At 37.6% G+C, this 17,720-nt stretch overlaps 1 protein-coding gene across 1 annotated transcript in view; it reads left to right on the top strand.

The window, feature by feature from the left end:
- The window catches only part of LOC103745619 (E3 SUMO-protein ligase RanBP2), a 61,776-nt gene that overhangs the window by 33,083 nt on the left and 10,973 nt on the right, over window positions 1-17,720 (top strand). The window contains exons 16-23 of the mRNA XM_008847570.2: window positions 1,575-1,754; window positions 1,842-1,925; window positions 5,608-5,743; window positions 6,161-6,255; window positions 7,269-12,024; window positions 16,152-16,322; window positions 16,940-17,032; window positions 17,296-17,474. Coding sequence (XP_008845792.1) covers window positions 1,575-1,754; window positions 1,842-1,925; window positions 5,608-5,743; window positions 6,161-6,255; window positions 7,269-12,024; window positions 16,152-16,322; window positions 16,940-17,032; window positions 17,296-17,474 — 5,694 coding nt within the window. The remainder of the gene's footprint in view (window positions 1-1,574; window positions 1,755-1,841; window positions 1,926-5,607; window positions 5,744-6,160; window positions 6,256-7,268; window positions 12,025-16,151; window positions 16,323-16,939; window positions 17,033-17,295; window positions 17,475-17,720) is intronic.

Below are 17,720 nucleotides of genomic sequence, written 5' to 3'. Positions count from 1 at the left end.
TAAGTTGAAGGTTTTTCTCTGTAGTTTATTATTATTGATAGCTGTTTTATATTTTGATAATTCCTTAATCACTCAGCTTGGAAATAGCAGGGTCAGTGTGTGCATATCAATGCTTTAGTTTACTTTCCTTGTCTTACACTTGGTGTAAGAAAAAACTTGGTAGTTGGGGAGATAACTCAGTGGATAAATGAGGGCCCTAGTTCAGGGCCCTAGTTCAGATCCACAGCATTCAAGTAGTAGTGGTCCATCTGTAATCCCAGCACTTAGAAAGTGATGACAAGAGGTTCCTGGAGCAAATTGGCTAGGTAGAATAATTGAATTGGCAAGCTCCAGGTTCAGCAGGAGACCCTGTCTCTCTATAGAGGTGGAGAACAATTGAGGAAGATACCTAATGTCAACCTCTGGCTTCCACATGCATACATGTGCACACATGCGCACACATGCCCTCACATGTATGCACATGTGAATATACACACCACATACCCAAACGCACAACTTGGTATCTAGGTATACTTGGTATCTAGGTATATAGTCTTACAAAAATACTTGAGGTTTCTTGAGCCTGGTCTGCGTAGTGAGTTCTAGGCCAGCTGGGGCTGCAGGAAGACCCTTCTCAAAAAGACCAATTAATAAATAAAAAATAAATAATAAAGTAAATATTGTAGTTAGAGGACTAGTTCTTAATGAAGCTTGGTGAAGGGAAATATTACATTTTCTCTCATGCTTGTCATTTGCTATGGAGTAGCTGTTATCAGCAGTTTGAGACTCATACTGGTGTTAATTATGTTTAGCCCTCCTGAGTATTCTGAGTATTTTGTTTATTAATTTGTATTCTTTTTTTTCTTTTTTATTCTGGTTCTCACTGTGTAGCCCTGACTGGTGTGGAAGTTGCTATGTAGACCAGTCTGTCCTGGAACTCACAGAGGTCCGCCTACCTCTACCTCCTGAGGACTGGGATTATAGGGTGGGCCACCATGCCCAACCTATATAGCTGCTCTTAGATTAGGATTTATATTGTCTGATGCATTCCAACATCTATATTTCACTATTCAAAATCTCTTAGAAGAATCAATAACTTTGTTCATCAGGACAAGCTTCCCAAGTTCACTTTCCTCTGCTATTACTATGGGCTTACTTTCAGAGTCAGAAGACTTTAGAGTGTACAACACTTTCACATATATTAATAAAGTACAGTAAAATACTTGTTAAAATGTGCTGTGGTGTACCTAATCTTAACACTTGGGAGACTGAGGCAGGAGGGTTGAGAATTTAAGGGTACCTTAAGCTACAAAAAGAGACCAAAGTTCCTAAATAAGTAAACAAATTACTAAAATAGCCCTGTGTGGTAGTGCATGCCTTTAATTCCAGCCATAGGGAGGCAGAGGCAGGCAGATCTCTTGAGTTTCAGGCCAGCCTGGTCTATGATATGAGTTTCAAGCTAGCAAGTGCTACATAGTCCCTGGTTCAAAAAACAAAAAATTAAAAATTAAAAAAAAATCCTTTATTTATTTTTAAGTTCTTATTTTGACATTTTTCCCCCAAACTAAAGCCCTTTCTTTACCTTTTCTTTTTAGTTGCCTGTTCCTCTTGAGTCTGTAAAAGAGATGCTGAACTCAGTTATGCAGGAACTTGAAGATCACAGTGAAGGAGGTACTCTCTATAAAAATGGCTGTTTGCGAAATGCAGATTCAGAAATTAAACATTCTACACCTTCTCCTACGAAATATTCTCTATCACCAAGTAAAAGTTACAAGGCACGTATGAAAGAAATAAATAATTCCATTATGAGTTTTTCTAAATGTTTTAAATACTGTTAACATTATTTGTGTTTGTGTGTTTAGTATTCTCCCAGAACACCACCTCGATGGGCAGAAGATCAAAATTCTTTACTGAAAATGATCTGCCAGCAAGTAGAGGCAATCAAGGTGACTACCTAATTTGTCTACTTGTGCCTCTTATTATGGGACCTTTTCTCTCATTATTTCCTAACTTAAAAGATGATCAAAATGTCCCCTTGCTATACTACTGCATAGCTGCATTCCTCCCTCTTGTTTCCTAACCATATATTCTAAATTACTTAGGTACCTATGTCTTCCATAAAATGTATTTTTTAAAATTAAACCCTAAACATACATAATTCCTGGCATGGGTGTTTCTCAGGTGATTGAAATGAGCTGTTTAAATACACTGTCATACCTTTTTCTGTCAGTTCATTTCTCAACTTGGCTGTTGTTAAGGTGTGTGTTAAGTATATCACTAGGATTTGAGAAGTGTCCTAAGTGTATTTTTCTGTTTAAATGCTTTCCTATGAATGATTTAATTATGTATAGAAATAGTTATGCTTACATAACTATTTTATTTATATATATTTTTTTAAAACTTTTTTTGTTTATTTTTATTTTATGTGTATGAGTGTGTTGCCTGCACGTATGTGAGTGCACCCATGTCGTGCATTGCTGAGGAAGTCAGAAGAGGGCTTCGGATTCCCCTGGAACTGGAGTTAAGGATGGTTTGTAGCCGCCATGTGGGTGCTGGGAATTGAACCCGGGTCCTCTGTAAGAGCAGTCAGTGCTCTTAACCACTGAGCCGTCTCTCCAGCCCCAATATATATATAGTTTTTGAGATGAGATCTCCCTATAGCCCCAGCTGGCCTGGAATTCCCTATAGAGACCAGGCTGGTCTCTATCTCACATTTTATGATGTGTAGCACTCAAGGGGGCTTTACTTCACAATTGGAAATAAGTTTTTTTTAAAAAAATGCTTATTGGGTAAGAACTAAATTGATCATACATCTAATGTTATACCAAGGAAATTTTGCTATGTGTTGATTATTGTATGTATAATCAGCAGTGTTTGGCTTTGAAAACTGAATTAGCAGCCGGATGTCGTGGCACCTGCCTTTAATCTGAATGTCTTTAATCCCAGCATTCGAGAGGCAGAGGCAGGTGGATCTCTGAGTTCAAGGCCAGCCTGGTCTAGATAGCGAGCTCCAGGCCAGCTGAGGCTACAGGGAGACCTTGTCTCAGAAAGACCAAAAAACAAAACAAACAAACAAAAAAAACACAGAAAAAACTGAATTAACAAAAGTTTTGATTTTTTTTGTTTTTTGAACAAATATTTTTGTGCTGCATAGAATATGGTATTAGCAACATGATTAATATACAGATTTCAAGCACCTGACATTATGGAAGTATAGTGGAGCACTAGTTTGCAATTCTAGAAAACGTATTTTTAGACTCTGCCTCTAGTTACTATTCTTGGACCACTTTTTTTTTTTTTTTTACTTTAAAAAAGATTATTTTATATGTATGAGTATTTTGCCTGAATGTGTGTATACTACATGCATTCCTGGTTGTCCATGGAGGCCAGAAGCAGACCCACTGGTTCCCCTATAACTGGAGTTACAGTTGGTTGTGAGCCTACCATGTGAGTTCTGGGAATGGAGCCCAGGTCCCCTGTAAGAGAAGCAAGTGATCTTAACTGCTAAACCATCTCTCCAGCCTTTGATTTGTTACTTCTGTCTGATGTCTCATTTGTAAAGTGAGATTATTGTTGAAATTATTTTCTGTTTCTTGATGTGTATCTTTGTATATAAACCACAGAGCATTAGCTATCTTATGTAATTTTCCTCATTTTTTTTTAAATCTTTCTTTGATTTATCTTTATTTTATGTGTATGAATATTTTACCTGCATGTATATGAATACACCCATGCATATAATACCCACGGACGTCAGAAAAGGGCATCAGATCCCCTGGAATTGGGAGTTAAGAGACTGAACCTGGGTCCTTTGCAAGAGCAGCCAGTGCTCCTAAGCACTGAGCCTCTCTCAATTTGTATAAACATATCTCTTATTACAAGACATTTTCTCAGATCATTTTCTCACTTATAGTTGATCAAAATGTCCTCTTGGTATACTGCTATAGCCCCTCCACTTTTTTTTTTTTTTTTGAGATAAGATTTTTTTTACTGAACATCGACTTGCACCAGTTGGCTAAATTGACTGACTGACAAGCTCTGGAGAATCTCCCCTCGATGTTAGGGTTGCAGGCACATGCCACCAAGCTGGGCATTTATGGGGGCAATGGAGATGGAACTCAGGTGCTGCAGGCACTTTACAGATGGTCTTCTCAGCTCGCCCAGTTTTTTTCAATATTAAAAATTGTGATTAGGCGGGCATGGTGGCTCATACCTTTAATCCCAACACTGGGGAGGCAGAGGCAGGGGAAATCTCTGAGTTCCAGGCCAGCCTGGTCTACATAGTGAGCTGCAGGCCAGCTGGGGCTACAGGGAGAACCTGCCTCAAAAAGACACCTCCCCAAAAAAATTGAGATAGGGAGATATTTGAAACTCTTGTATTATCATTTTTGTTTTTTTTGAGACAATGTCCAATGAAACACTTCTAGAACAAAAAGATAGATCTAGTAGGTTTTTTTGGGAACTCATTTGTTATAAGTGGTTGGATGTCTGGGCAGAGAAATTAGAATCTACATTCAAAATTGACCTGTCATCTAATAACACTGTAGTTTCTTTTGTTTGTTTTGTTTTGTTTTTTAAATAATGCCTATATTATAAGACGACATTTTATAAGTTTTAGAGTTGGGTAGGGTGTTGACATTTAGTTGCCTGTAAAGTAGCAGAGATCAGGTAGCTGTGTAAAAGGTAATAGTGTTTTTGCCATTTTGTCTGAGCGGGAGAATGGTCGTATGAAAACATTCTGGAGTCAGATCTGAATCAGATACCAGTTTTGTAGTTCCTGTGTTTTTTGTCCCCCCCCCCCCAGTATTTTGAGGTATGAGTTACATTGCCTACCTAATATCATTTTAGGATTAATTTAAAGAAAATGTACATAATAAGTTCTGAACAGATCCTGTTTTCCTTTGCTGTTCAGTAATTTGAGAGAGAATTAGTTGAGAATTAGTTGGCCTCACATGTGGATAAGTATTGAGAGGTGATTTTCCGTGTTGAATAGGCCATATGACCTGAAGAAGATAGCAGTATTTTCCTTTGAAGCTGAGTAGGCTAAAACTACTTGAGCACAGTGGTTGTCAGAGAAAGAAGTTTTATTTGTAGGTCTTATTTTGAGTAAGGGTGTGTTTGGATTAAATTTTAGGAAGATTAATATAAGTGTAGAATGGAAATGGAGATGAAATTTAGAGTTAGTTGTTTGGGTTAGAGTTAAAGTGAGTGGATACAATAGGAGTGGACAAATTTTAACATTAAGGACTCATGTTCTTGACACCCAGGTTTCATTGGAAAATATATTCTAAAAGATAGATCCAAATGGAGCTGGAGAGATGGCTCAGCGGTTGAGAGCACTGACTGCTTTTGGAGAGGACCCGGGTTTGAATCCCAGCACCCACATGGCGGCTACGAACCGTCCTTAGCTTCAGTTCCAGGGGAATCTGAAGTCCTCTTCTGATTTCCACGGCTTTGCATGACACGGGTGCATTCACATGCATGCGGGCAATACACTCATACACATTAAAAAAAAAAAAAAAAAAAAAAGATTCAAGTATTTAAATTTAAAGTATTTTTAGGTGTTCCCTGAGACTGTTTCTGGCATTATATAATTAAATGTTTAACATTATTTTTTTATTTTAATAGAAAGAAATGCAGGAATTGAAGCTAAGTAGCAATAACTCAGCATCCCCTCATCGTTGGCCTACAGAAAATTATGGACAAGACCCAGCTCCTGATGGATATCAGGGATCACAAACTTTTCATGGGGCTCCATTAACAGGTGAGTTGGCAATTAGATAATCCCTAGATTTTAATAAAATCATATTCCCCTCTTTTCATCTTTCCAGTACTGAGACTCAGTTCAGGGCCTCATGTTTGCTAGGTAAGTGTTCAACCTCTGCCCTTAGAACATGGACCAACTGCTTTCTTAGTTTTCTTTCTGAATGGTTGGTAAGCACTTGTTCATGCTGACAACAGCTGTGCTATTCTCTTAGTTTTTGTTTCATATTTCACAGTTTATTTTCTACTTTGTCATTTGATAATTGCTTTATAAATAGTGTATTTTGGTACATAGAAATTTAATCCATATAATTCAATCTTTGATTTTGATTCTGTATTTATAGTTCTTTTGTCTAGATAGTCTTTTTAACTGTAGTATAGACTTAACTGTTTTGTTTTGTTTTGTTTTTTCTTTTAGTTGCAACTACTGGCCCTTCAGTATATTATAATCCGTCTCCAGCATATAATTCTCAGTATCTTCTCAGACCAGCAGCTAATGTTACTCCCACAAAGGTAGCAAAGGCAAACTTTATACATTGATAGCTATTTACTTTTTAAATGTTTAGGTTTCCTTTAAAGAAATTCAAAGGAGTACTTCAATTATTAGAACTTTTGTCCTTCAAGATACAGGCATTTTAAATTTATTTTCAGATACAGAAATTATACTTCTTAGTTATCTTCTTTTTGTGTTTTAAGCAGTACATTGAAACTTGGAATATTTTTAAAGTAGAAGTACTAGTAGTTTTGAGGCTTTTACATTATACTGTGAAAGAAATAGGATTAGTATACCTTTGCTTTGCTGCACCTGGTATGCTTACATATTGTTGACCACAACTTGATATTATAACATTAGTTGAACATGAGGTTTTTCAGGACAGAGGGCTTGGGAGGGGGATGTGCATTTGTCCCTTGTTCTGCTTATTGTGACCCTGGACAAATTCCTTAATCTCTGCACATCCTAGGCCTCATATTTAAAATGAGAATAGTAATAGAATTGGGGGAATAATAAAATGAGATAAAATATTTAGAATAAAGCCAGGCATGATGGTACATGCCTTTAGTCCCAGCACTCAGGAGGCAGAGGTAGGGGGAATCTTTGTGAGTTCAAGGCCAGCCTGATCTACATAGCAAGCTCTTGGCCAGCTGGGGCTATAGGGAGACCCTGTCTCAAAAAGACCAAAAAAAAATTAGAGGAGTGCCCAGCTGATATATTAGTAAATGTTAAATAAAACTTAATCACCGTCATTATTGTTAACATCATTTGTTAAATTGTTTAGTAATGAAGTTTTTTTTTCTCTTTATTGTAGGTATAGATTTTAAAGATGCTACCTCATTAGTTTTCATTACATGCCAAGTATATATGCAGATATCTTTGTAGTAATGTTACTATTTCTTAATGATATGTAAAGTGTTATTTTTTTTACCTATTAATAATATTTTTATTTGAGGTTTGTAAGAATTGATTTGTATATAGGTCTTTATAGTTTTGTGAATAGTTTATAAAATATTTTAACTTTTTCTTTTAGGGTCCAGTTTATGGCATGAATAGGCTTCCACCCCAACAGCATATTTATGCCTATCCACAACAGATGCACACACCACCAGTGCAAAGTTCATCTGCTTGTATGTTCTCTCAGGAGATGTATGGTCCTCCCTTGCGTTTTGAATCTCCTGCAACAGGAATTCTGTCACCCAGGGGTGATGATTACTTTAATTACAATGTTCAACAGACAAGCACAAATCCACCTTTGCCAGAACCAGGATATTTCACAAAACCTCCAGTTGTAGCTCATGCTTCAAGGTCAGCAGAATCCAAGGTTATAGAATTTGGAAAATCTAATTTTGTTCAGCCAATGCCGGGTGAAGGAATAAGGCCGCCTATGACCACTCCAGCGCACACAACACAGCCAACTCCTTTTAAATTTAACTCAAATTTCAAATCAAATGATGGTGACTTCACATTTTCATCACCACAGGTTGTGACACAGCCCCCTTCAACAGCTTATAGTAATAGTGAAAGTCTTTTGGGTCTCCTGACTTCAGATAAACCTTTGCAAGGAGATGGCTATAGTGGGCCAAAACCAATTTCTGGTCAAACCATTGGGCCTCGGAATACATTCAATTTTGGAAGCAAAAATGTGTCTGGGCTCTCATTTACAGAAAATATGGGCCCAAATCAGCAGAAGAATTCTGGTTTTCGCCGAAGTGATGATATGTTTACTTTTCACGGTCCTGGAAAGTTTGTATTTGGAACACCTGCTCCGGAGCCGGCTAATAAAAATCATGAAACAGATGGAGGAAGTGCTCATGGGGATGAGGATGATGATGGCCCTCATTTTGATCCAGTTGTACCACTTCCTGACAAGATTGAAGTAAAAACGGGTGAGGAAGATGAAGAAGAATTCTTCTGTAATAGGGCAAAATTGTTCCGTTTTGATGGTGAATCCAAGGAATGGAAGGAACGTGGGATAGGCAATGTAAAAATACTAAGGCATAAAACATCTGGTAAAATTCGCCTTTTAATGAGACGAGAGCAAGTGTTGAAAATCTGTGCAAATCATTATATAAGCCCAGATATGAAGCTGACACCAAATGCTGGCTCGGATAGATCTTTTGTTTGGCATGCTCTTGATTATGCAGATGAGTTGCCAAAACCTGAACAGCTTGCCATTAGATTCAAAACTCCTGAGGAAGCAGCCCTATTTAAGTGTAAATTTGAAGAGGCCCAGAGCATTTTAAAAGCCTCAGGAACAAATGTACCCACAGCACCAAATCATACTATCAGGGTAAAAGAATCAATGAATCATGATAACAAGGATATTTGCAAATCTGATGCTGGAAACTTTGCAAAGAAAGAAGGGTCTTGGTGGCATTGTAACAGCTGCTCCTTAAAGAATGCTGCAACTGCTAAGAAATGTGTGTCATGCCAAAATCTAAACCCAAACAGTAATAAAGAGCTCCTAGGACCACCATTAATTGAAAGTGGTTTTGCTCCTAAAACTAGCCCAGAAAACGCTCAAGATAGATTTGCTTCGATGACTCCAAAAAAAGAAGGTCACTGGGACTGCAATATTTGTTTAGTAAGAAATGAACCTACTGTATCTAGGTGCATTGCATGCCAGAATACAAAGTCTCCTAAGAAAAATGGATCTTCATTTGTTCAAACTACTTTTAAATTTGGCCAGGGAGATCTTCCCAAGTCTGTTAACAGTGATTTCAGATCTGTTTTTTCTAAAAAGGAAGGCCAGTGGGATTGCAGTATATGCTTGGTACAAAATGAAGGAAGCTCTACAAAATGTGTGGCTTGTCAGTGTCCAAGAAAACAGCCTCAACCTTCATCTTCTGTTTCAGCATCTGACTCTTTTCAGTTTGGTACTTCAGATGTAACCAAAACTCCCAAGAGTGGATTTGAGGACATATTTGCTAAAAAGGAAGGACAATGGGATTGTAGTTCATGTTCAATGAGAAATGAAGGAAATGTTACAAAATGTGCTGCCTGTCAGAATCCTGTGAAACCGGGTCCATCAACTGCTGCTCCAGCAGCTGCCTCTTTTAAGTTTGGCACTTCAGAGGTGAACAAGGCTCCCCAAAGTGGATTTGAAGGAATGTTCACCAAGAAGGAAGGACAGTGGGATTGTAGCTTGTGCTTAGTCCGAAATGAAGCAAGTGCTACTCAGTGTATTGCTTGTCAGAACCCAAATAAACAGAGTCAACCTACACCTGCTCATCCAGCTCCTGCCTCTTCAGAGACAAGCAAGTCTTCAAAGAATGGATTTGAAGGATTGTTCACCAAAAAGGAAGGACAGTGGGAGTGTAGTGTTTGCTTTGTACAAAATGAAAGCTCCTCCTTAAAATGTATAGCTTGTGATGCCTCCAAACCAACTCCTTCAGCTTTCACAGTGGGCTCAAAAATGCAGTTAAATGAGTCTGCAGGAAGTCAAGCAGGAACAGGATTTAAAAATAACTTTCCAGAAAAATCTTTTAAATTTGGCATAACAGAACAAGGATTTAAATTTGGGCATGTGGAACAGGAAAATGTGCCTTCATTTACATTTCAAGGTTCTTCTACAGATTTTAAGTCAATTAAAGAAGGATTTAATTTTTCCATCCCTGTGTCTCCTGGTGGGCTTAAATTTGGCATTCAGGAACAGGGAAATCAAGAAAAAAAGAGTGAAAAGCGTCTTGAAAATGATAATAGTTTGCAGGCTCAGGATGTTGGCAGTCAGAAGAATATTAGTGGTGTGATCTTTGGTCAGACAAGTAGCACTTTCACGTTTGCAGATCTTGCAAAGTCAACTTCGGGAGAAGGATTTCAATTTGGCAAGAAAGACCCTAATTTCAAGGGATTTTCAGGTGCAGGAGAAAAATTGTTCTCATCACAAAGTAGCAGAATGACCGAGAAAGCAAATACTTCTGCTGATTCTGAGAAAGATGATGATGCCTATAAAACTGAGGACATTGATGACATCCATTTTGAGCCAGTAGTGCAAATGCCTGAAAAAGTGGAACTTGTAACAGGAGAAGAAGATGAAAAAGTTTTGTATTCACAGCGGGTGAAATTATTTAGATTTGATGCTGAGATAAGTCAGTGGAAAGAAAGGGGCTTGGGGAACCTAAAAATTCTCAAAAATGAAGTCAATGGCAAACTAAGAATGCTGATGCGCAGAGAACAAGTACTAAAAGTTTGTGCCAATCATTGGATAACCACTACAATGAATCTGAAACCTCTCTCAGGATCAGATAGAGCGTGGATGTGGCTAGCTAGTGATTTCTCAGATGGCGATGCCAAACTGGAGCAGTTGGCTGCAAAATTTAAAACACCAGAGCTAGCGGAAGAATTCAAGCAGAAATTTGAGGAGTGTCAGCGACTCTTACTAGATATTCCACTTCAAACTCCGCATAAACTTGTAGATACTGGTAGAGCTGCTAAGTTAATACAGAGAGCTGAGGAAATGAAGAGTGGACTAAAAGATTTCAAAACATTTTTGACAAATGATCAAGTAAAGGTCACTGAGGAAGAGAATACAAGTTCAGGTGCAGATGCTTCCAGTGCTTCAGACGCAATAGTCAAGCAAAGTACTGAGAACACTGGGCCCACCTTAGAATGGGATAATTATGACTTAAGGGAAGATGCTTTGGATGACAGTGTAAGCAGTAGCTCAGTACATGCTTCTCCATTGGCAAGCAGCCCTGTGAGAAAAAACCTCTTCCGCTTTGGTGAGTCAACTACGGGATTTAACTTTAGCTTTAAATCTGCTTTGAGTCCATCTAAATCTCCTGCCAAATTGAACCAGAGTGGAACCTCAGTTGGCACAGATGAAGAATCTGATGTTACTCAAGAAGAAGAGAGAGATGGACAGTACTTTGAACCTGTTGTACCTTTACCTGATCTAGTTGAAGTATCCAGTGGTGAGGAAAATGAGCAAGTTGTTTTTAGTCATAGAGCAAAACTCTATAGATACGATAAAGATGTTGGTCAATGGAAAGAAAGAGGCATTGGTGATATAAAGATCTTACAGAATTACGATAATAAGCAGGTTCGCATAGTGATGAGAAGAGACCAGGTATTAAAACTTTGTGCCAATCACAGAATAACTCCAGACATGACTTTGCAAAATATGAAAGGGACAGAAAGAGTGTGGGTGTGGACCGCATGTGATTTTGCAGATGGAGAAAGGAAAGTAGAACATTTAGCTGTTCGTTTTAAACTACAGGACATTGCAGACTCATTTAAGAAAATTTTTGATGAAGCAAAAACAGCCCAAGAAAAAGATTCTTTGATAACACCATATGTTTCTCACTTGAACGCTCCTAGAGAGTCACCATGTGGCAAAATTGCTGTAGCTGTATTAGAAGAAACTACAAGAGAGAGGACAGATGTAATTCAGAGTGATGATGTAGTAGATTCAGCTTCAGAAGCTGGAGAAGCACCTAGCACTTCTGAAACACCACCAAAAGCAGTGGTTTCTCCTCCAAAGTTTGTATTTGGCTCAGAGTCTGTTAAAAGCATTTTTAGTAGTGAAAAATCAAAACCATTTGCATTTGGCAACAGTTCAGCCACTGGATCTTTGTTTGGATTTAGTTTTAATGCACCTTTGAAAAGTAGCAGTAGTGAAATGACTTCAGTAGCCAAGAGTGGATCTGAAAAAGTGGAACCTAAGAAATGCGATCTGCCGCAGAAATCTGATACCAAACAATCTTCAGATGGCAAAGTCAAAAACTTTGTTTCTTTTCCAAAGGAGGAATCTTCAAGTAGTTACACATTTAAAACACCAGAAAAGGGTAAGTACTTAGTGGTTAGCATTAAGCATATTTTTTTGTAGGCACCTTGATGCAGATTCTTTGTAGGAACTAATATTTTAGTCAAAGTTGTGTCATAAACACTGGTTTGTGAACACTCAAAAATATTTGAGCAGATAGTTTTAATTCCTAAATAAGTTTACTAGTGAGTATTCACACTAACAGATGGTGAGTTAAGAGTTCATTAGGAAGGAAGAACAGAAGAACCCAGTACAACACAGAAACTCATCTCCTTCAATCATGAGCAGTAACTCGAGTTTTTGATGCTGATTCTTCAATGTTCTTTTTTTTTTTTAATCACTTGAAGCATAGATTGAGGTAGGTTATATGAGTTAGTTTTCCACCATTTATTAGCAAAGAAAGAGACCATGGGGATAAGTTAAGAATATGTAAGAGAACCAGATTGGTATAAATTGAGGATTCTGACTTTTTATATTTTAAGAATCATACTCATTTTTGTCTCACAATGTTAAATGAAATAACTCTCTATTTTCTAGGATTTAATTTTAGCCTTTTTAAATCTAATCCAATGGCCTTTTGGACCAGCACTACTACCTCACAGCCTGAGAACAAAGGTATAGAATGAGTATTCTCAGTGTGAGGTGACGAGCAGCTGGTAGTCCTTAGCAAAGTAACTGTGGAATTGAAGTACTTAACACTACAATGTGCATGTTAGAGAATGCTGTTTTATGAAGCATACTTTTTGAATGGTGGTGCAACGAACAACCTTAAATACTATTTTAAAAATGTGCTGGTTGCTGTCTTATGTTTTTTTTCAGTTTTTTGCTTCATTCTAGCTTATTCTCTTTTTTTAAACTCTGCTTAATGAAGACCTGTGTTTTATTTCTAACCTTTGTCTTTAGCCACTAATGTCTGCCTGTGTTCAAATATGATGGCAAGCCAGGTGTGGTTGCTCATGCCTTTAATCCCTGCAGAAGCAGATGTTCTCTGAGTTGAAGGACAATTAGGGCTACTTAGTGGACCTTGTCTCAAAACAAAATAAATATATTTGCATCAGCGTGCATATTAATACATGTTCCGTTAAGGATTTCTTTTTTTATGTTTAAGAGGAATGCTGTATTTGAAAGTAGGCCTCATTTTTGCAGCCACCGTTCTATAACTAATATGCTACATATGTAGTACAAATAATTTATAGAAAAATATGTAGAAATAGTGTTGTTTGACTAGAACAACAAGTGTATAGAATCTATAGAAGTCCTTTAAGAACAAATTAGAAAGGTAAGTCCAGTCATCTTGAGTATGCCAAACAAGTGCAGTGGTATCTAGAGTTTTACTTTTTTTGTCCTTTGTGTGACTGTATGATCATGTGTATAAGTTTGTGTGTAGGTGCTGTGTGCACATGTGTAGGATAGAGGACAACCTTGGATATTGTTCCTTAGACACTGTCAACTTTCTAATTTGTTTTTGATGCAGGCTCTCTCACTGGCCTGGAACTTGCCAAGTAGGTTAGATTGGCTGGCCAGTGAACTCGAGGGATTTATCAGGCTTTGCCTCACAAACAGTAAGGTCAAAATTGATGCCACCTGGCTTTTTTAATGCAAGTTCTAGGGTTCAAACTCGGGTCCTTCTCTTATAAGGCAAGCATTTTGCCAAATGAATATTCTCTCTGGTCCCCCTTCATTTTTTCAAGAATACCAGTTAATACTAACTAAGGAAACTCCTAGAATTTTTTTTTTTTAAAGAGTAACTTATTTTTATTTTATGTGTATGAGTGTTTGCCTGTATGCATGCATGTGTACCATGTGTGTACCTGGTGCCTGAAGAGAACAGAAGAGACTGGCAGATCTCCTGGAATTGGAGTTTCATCCCAGTATGAGCTGCCATATGGGTTCTGGGGACTGAACCTGGGTCTTCTGCAAGAGGAGCAAGTGCACTTAACTGCTGAGCCATCTCTCTAGCTCCAGAAACTATTATTTATTTATTTATTCAATTTATTTATTTATTTATTTATTTATTTATTTATTTATTTATTTATTTATTTGGTCTTTTTGAGACAGGGTCTCCCTGTAGTCCCTCAGTCCCTCCCTGGCCTAGAACTCACTATATAGACCAGGCTGGCCTTAAAACTCACAGAGATTCACCTGTCTCTGCCTTCTGAGTGCTGGTATTAAAGGTGTGTACCACCACGCCCAGCTCAGAAAAGCCTTTATTCTTATGGATGTAATCTTTAGCAAATTGTGTTAGGAATGTGAACTTGATCGAAGAAAAGTGTATATTCTTATATACAGTCTCAGTGGGCTCTAGGTTAAGGCTCCTTGGCCTAAGATTAATTTACCAATAGTCTGCTCCAGGGCAAGCATCTTTCTTTGTTAGGAATCTGACAATGTCATAGTTCCAGGGAACTTTAAGAAGACTTCAGACATGAGAATTGAGGTCTAGAAAGGCTGTCTGATTTACCCAAAGTCTTTTTTTAAACCAGGTATTAGTGGAACTGCAATAAGGATCTATATCTTGAGACTGTAATCTCGGGGCTGGGGTGGTAGACTGGAGGATTCCTGGGACTTGGGCCATGTCCACTCAGAGACAATGTTATCCAGGTTCAGTGAGAAATATTATCTCAAAAAATAAGGTGGAGAGTGATTGAAGAAGACAGTGTTGACTGTTGGCCTCTTTACATGAGTGCACACACAGAGGAAACACGTACACACATGAAAATATAAAAACAGTTTTTTCTTACAGTGTTTCTTTATAGTGTCTGGCTAGGAAATGAATAGTAAAATTTTGCTAGTACTGAAAGAGAGAGGCAAGTTTAACTAGGTATAAGGATGGGTACTAGCTTTCTTTTTTTTTTTTGGTCTTTTTGAGATAGGGTCTCCCTGTAGCCCCAGCTGTCCTGGAACTCACTATGTAGACCAGGCTGGCCTTGAACTCTGAACTCACAGAGATCCGCCTGGGACTAAAGGTGTGCGCTACCACGACCAATGGTTTTCTATAGTATTCATCCAATAGAAGTAAAATTACCTGTGTGTTTAATTTAAAGTTTTCTAGGAGGTACATAGAAAACAAAACATTGAAAGAAATAGATGGTATAAAAGAAAATCAGGCCAGGCATGGTGGCACAAACCTTTAATTCCAGGACAGGGGAGGCCCAGTCTTTGAGATTGAGGCCAACTTCATCTACATAGTGCGTTCCAGGCCAACCAGGGCTGAATAGTGAGATTTTGTCTCAAAAAGAAGAAGAAAAAAACAATTTTAATAATATTTCAATTTGATGTGTATGTGCAAATTATTTCAAATTTCTTATCAGTTAAAAAACAAGGTACTTCACATTCTTTTGTTGTTGTTCCAAGCCCTTAGAATCCAGTATGTATGTTCATACTTTGAGGGTATCTCAGTCTGGTTTAACCACCTTTCAAGCTACGGTATTAGACATTGTGGCTTTAAATAATGCTTCCCTAGTACTAATTGGTACATGCATATTTCACAAGTGATTAACTTTATCTGTGCTTTTAGATAGAAATTCTTCATAGACCAGAACAGATTGCATAGAGGATTTCTTTTCTCTCCCTAATTTTTTGCACTTTTCATTGGTTGGCAGTGAATTAAGGTTGTTTTTAGCCACAGAAATTTTCTTAGATTCTTACAGTGTGACTCACAGGATGTTAGTTTCACATTTGGAAGTATGTAGAAGATGGGTACAGCTCTTTCACCTGCCATTCTTTGCAGTTGTTAACTCTATAGGAACTAATCCGGTTGGCTCTGTATTCGTTTCATTTGTATACTAATCTTTGCTTATCAGATAATCCAAAGATTTTCTTCAAGTTGTAAATGCATGTATATTTTGCTGAATTACTGTTTAGTATGCCAAGTGTGATCCTATAATTGGATTATAGAAATAAGTAGTTGTTTTCAATGATTAGTAAGTTATAGCAAGATTTTTGAAAATTGTGTTCTTGACGAGTTTTTAGTAGAACACAAAGTAAACCAGGTTGCTAATTACAATTCATGATTATAGTGCTTGGTTTACTCCAAAGTATGTGTTTTTATTAAAATAGTTTGCTATTTTAACTTATAGATAAATTCTATGCTTTATTTTTAGTTATACTAGTAACACCTTGTTTTATCAGGGTTTTTGACTTGATTTACAGCAAAAGAGAAAAGTGAACCTGAAGAACCCCTCTCAGATGATGATGTTATAATTGTTTATGAACTGACTCCGACTCCCGAGCAAAAAGCCCTTGCAACCAGACTTCAACTTCCTCCAACTTTCTTCTGCTATCAGAACATGCCAGATTATGTTAGTGAAGAAGAAGAGGATGGTAAATCTTTTGTTACTTAAAATCACTCTTCCTGTAATCTTAGCAATCGAGTATATCGTTTATTATTTACAACTTGACCCTGTTAGACATGATGTCTCGTGCCTGTAATCTTCAGCACTTGATAGGCTGAGGTAGGATAGCCATAAATTTGAGGCCAGTTTGAGCTACTTAGTGAGTTCAGGCTAGCTTGAGCTGTAGAGTGAGATCCTATCTCAAAACAAAATGAAAACCAGACTTTTAGAACTTGACTAATATAATCAGAAGATGACATTCATTAAAGAAGCTTTTTTAAAAGAATGGTTATGTGCCAGGCATATGTTTTGAGGAAATTGAAAGTAATCATAATTCCAGAAGTATTAAAGGTATGGGAGAAAGATCAGGCAGATAGTTTACTGGTGGCAGATAGTTTACATACTTGTATGCTGTGACAGGGTTATTAAGTTGGGCACTTATGAATGCCCTCCAAGTCCTAATAAGATTAATTGGGCTGTGATATAGAATGTTGTGTTGTGGGAGCAGGAGATGGTGCTGTGCTGAAATGAAGGCAGTGTACAAGCATGAGAGGGCTAAGAAAACCTTCCACCTACTAAAATTCGTTTATTTAATCATATTTGAAGATGAAGATTTTGAAATGGCTGTCAGAAAACTTAACGGAAAACTTTATTTGGATGATTCAGAAAAATGTAGATCACTGGATGAAAATCTAGCAGGTATGTTAAGTTTATGTAATTTTAATGTTTTACATCTTTACCAGTTTTACTTATGTAATATATTCATAGTCATTTAAAATATTTAAAAATAATAGTGGTTGAAAAACATTAGTTCATTTTGGTGGTGGGCCGTGAGGCCTCATAAGCATTAACAGCCCTTTTTACCTACATTTATAAATTAGATTGAAGACTGCAGACTGCCCATTTTTGTTCCTGGGTGGATTTCATCTGATTGTATCTTTTGCTTGTATGGATTTTTTCAGATAATGAGAAAGAATGTGTTATTGTTTGGGAAAAGAAGCCAACCATTGAAGAGAAGGCAAAAGCAGATACATTAAAACTTCCACCTACATTTTTCTGTGGCCTCTGCAGTGATACTGATGAGGACAATGGAAATGGAGAGGATTTTCAGTTGGAGCTTGAAAGAGTTCACAAAGCTCAGGTTAGACGGTCTTCATTGTTTTCCTTTCAGTTCTCTTTACCATCTTTGTTGATGCAGTAAATTTTATCGAGTGGTAATAATGGGCCTTGGCAAGCAAGTAAAGCTGGTCATGGTGGTGCAAATTTAATCCCAGCGCTCGGGAGGCAGAGGCAGGTGGATCTTTGTGAGCTCAAGGCCAGCCTGGTCTACATAGTGAGAGTTAGTTCCAGGCCAGCTGGGGATGCCGGGAGACTCTATCTCCAAAAA

The sequence above is a fragment of the Nannospalax galili genome, unplaced genomic scaffold, assembly GCF_000622305.1.
Source record: "Nannospalax galili isolate Female #2095 unplaced genomic scaffold, S.galili_v1.0 scaffold323, whole genome shotgun sequence".
Classification (NCBI taxonomy): domain Eukaryota; kingdom Metazoa; phylum Chordata; class Mammalia; order Rodentia; family Spalacidae; genus Nannospalax; species Nannospalax galili.
The sequence above is the reverse complement of the archived record's forward strand: the minus strand, read 5'-3'. Positions and strand labels throughout refer to the sequence as shown.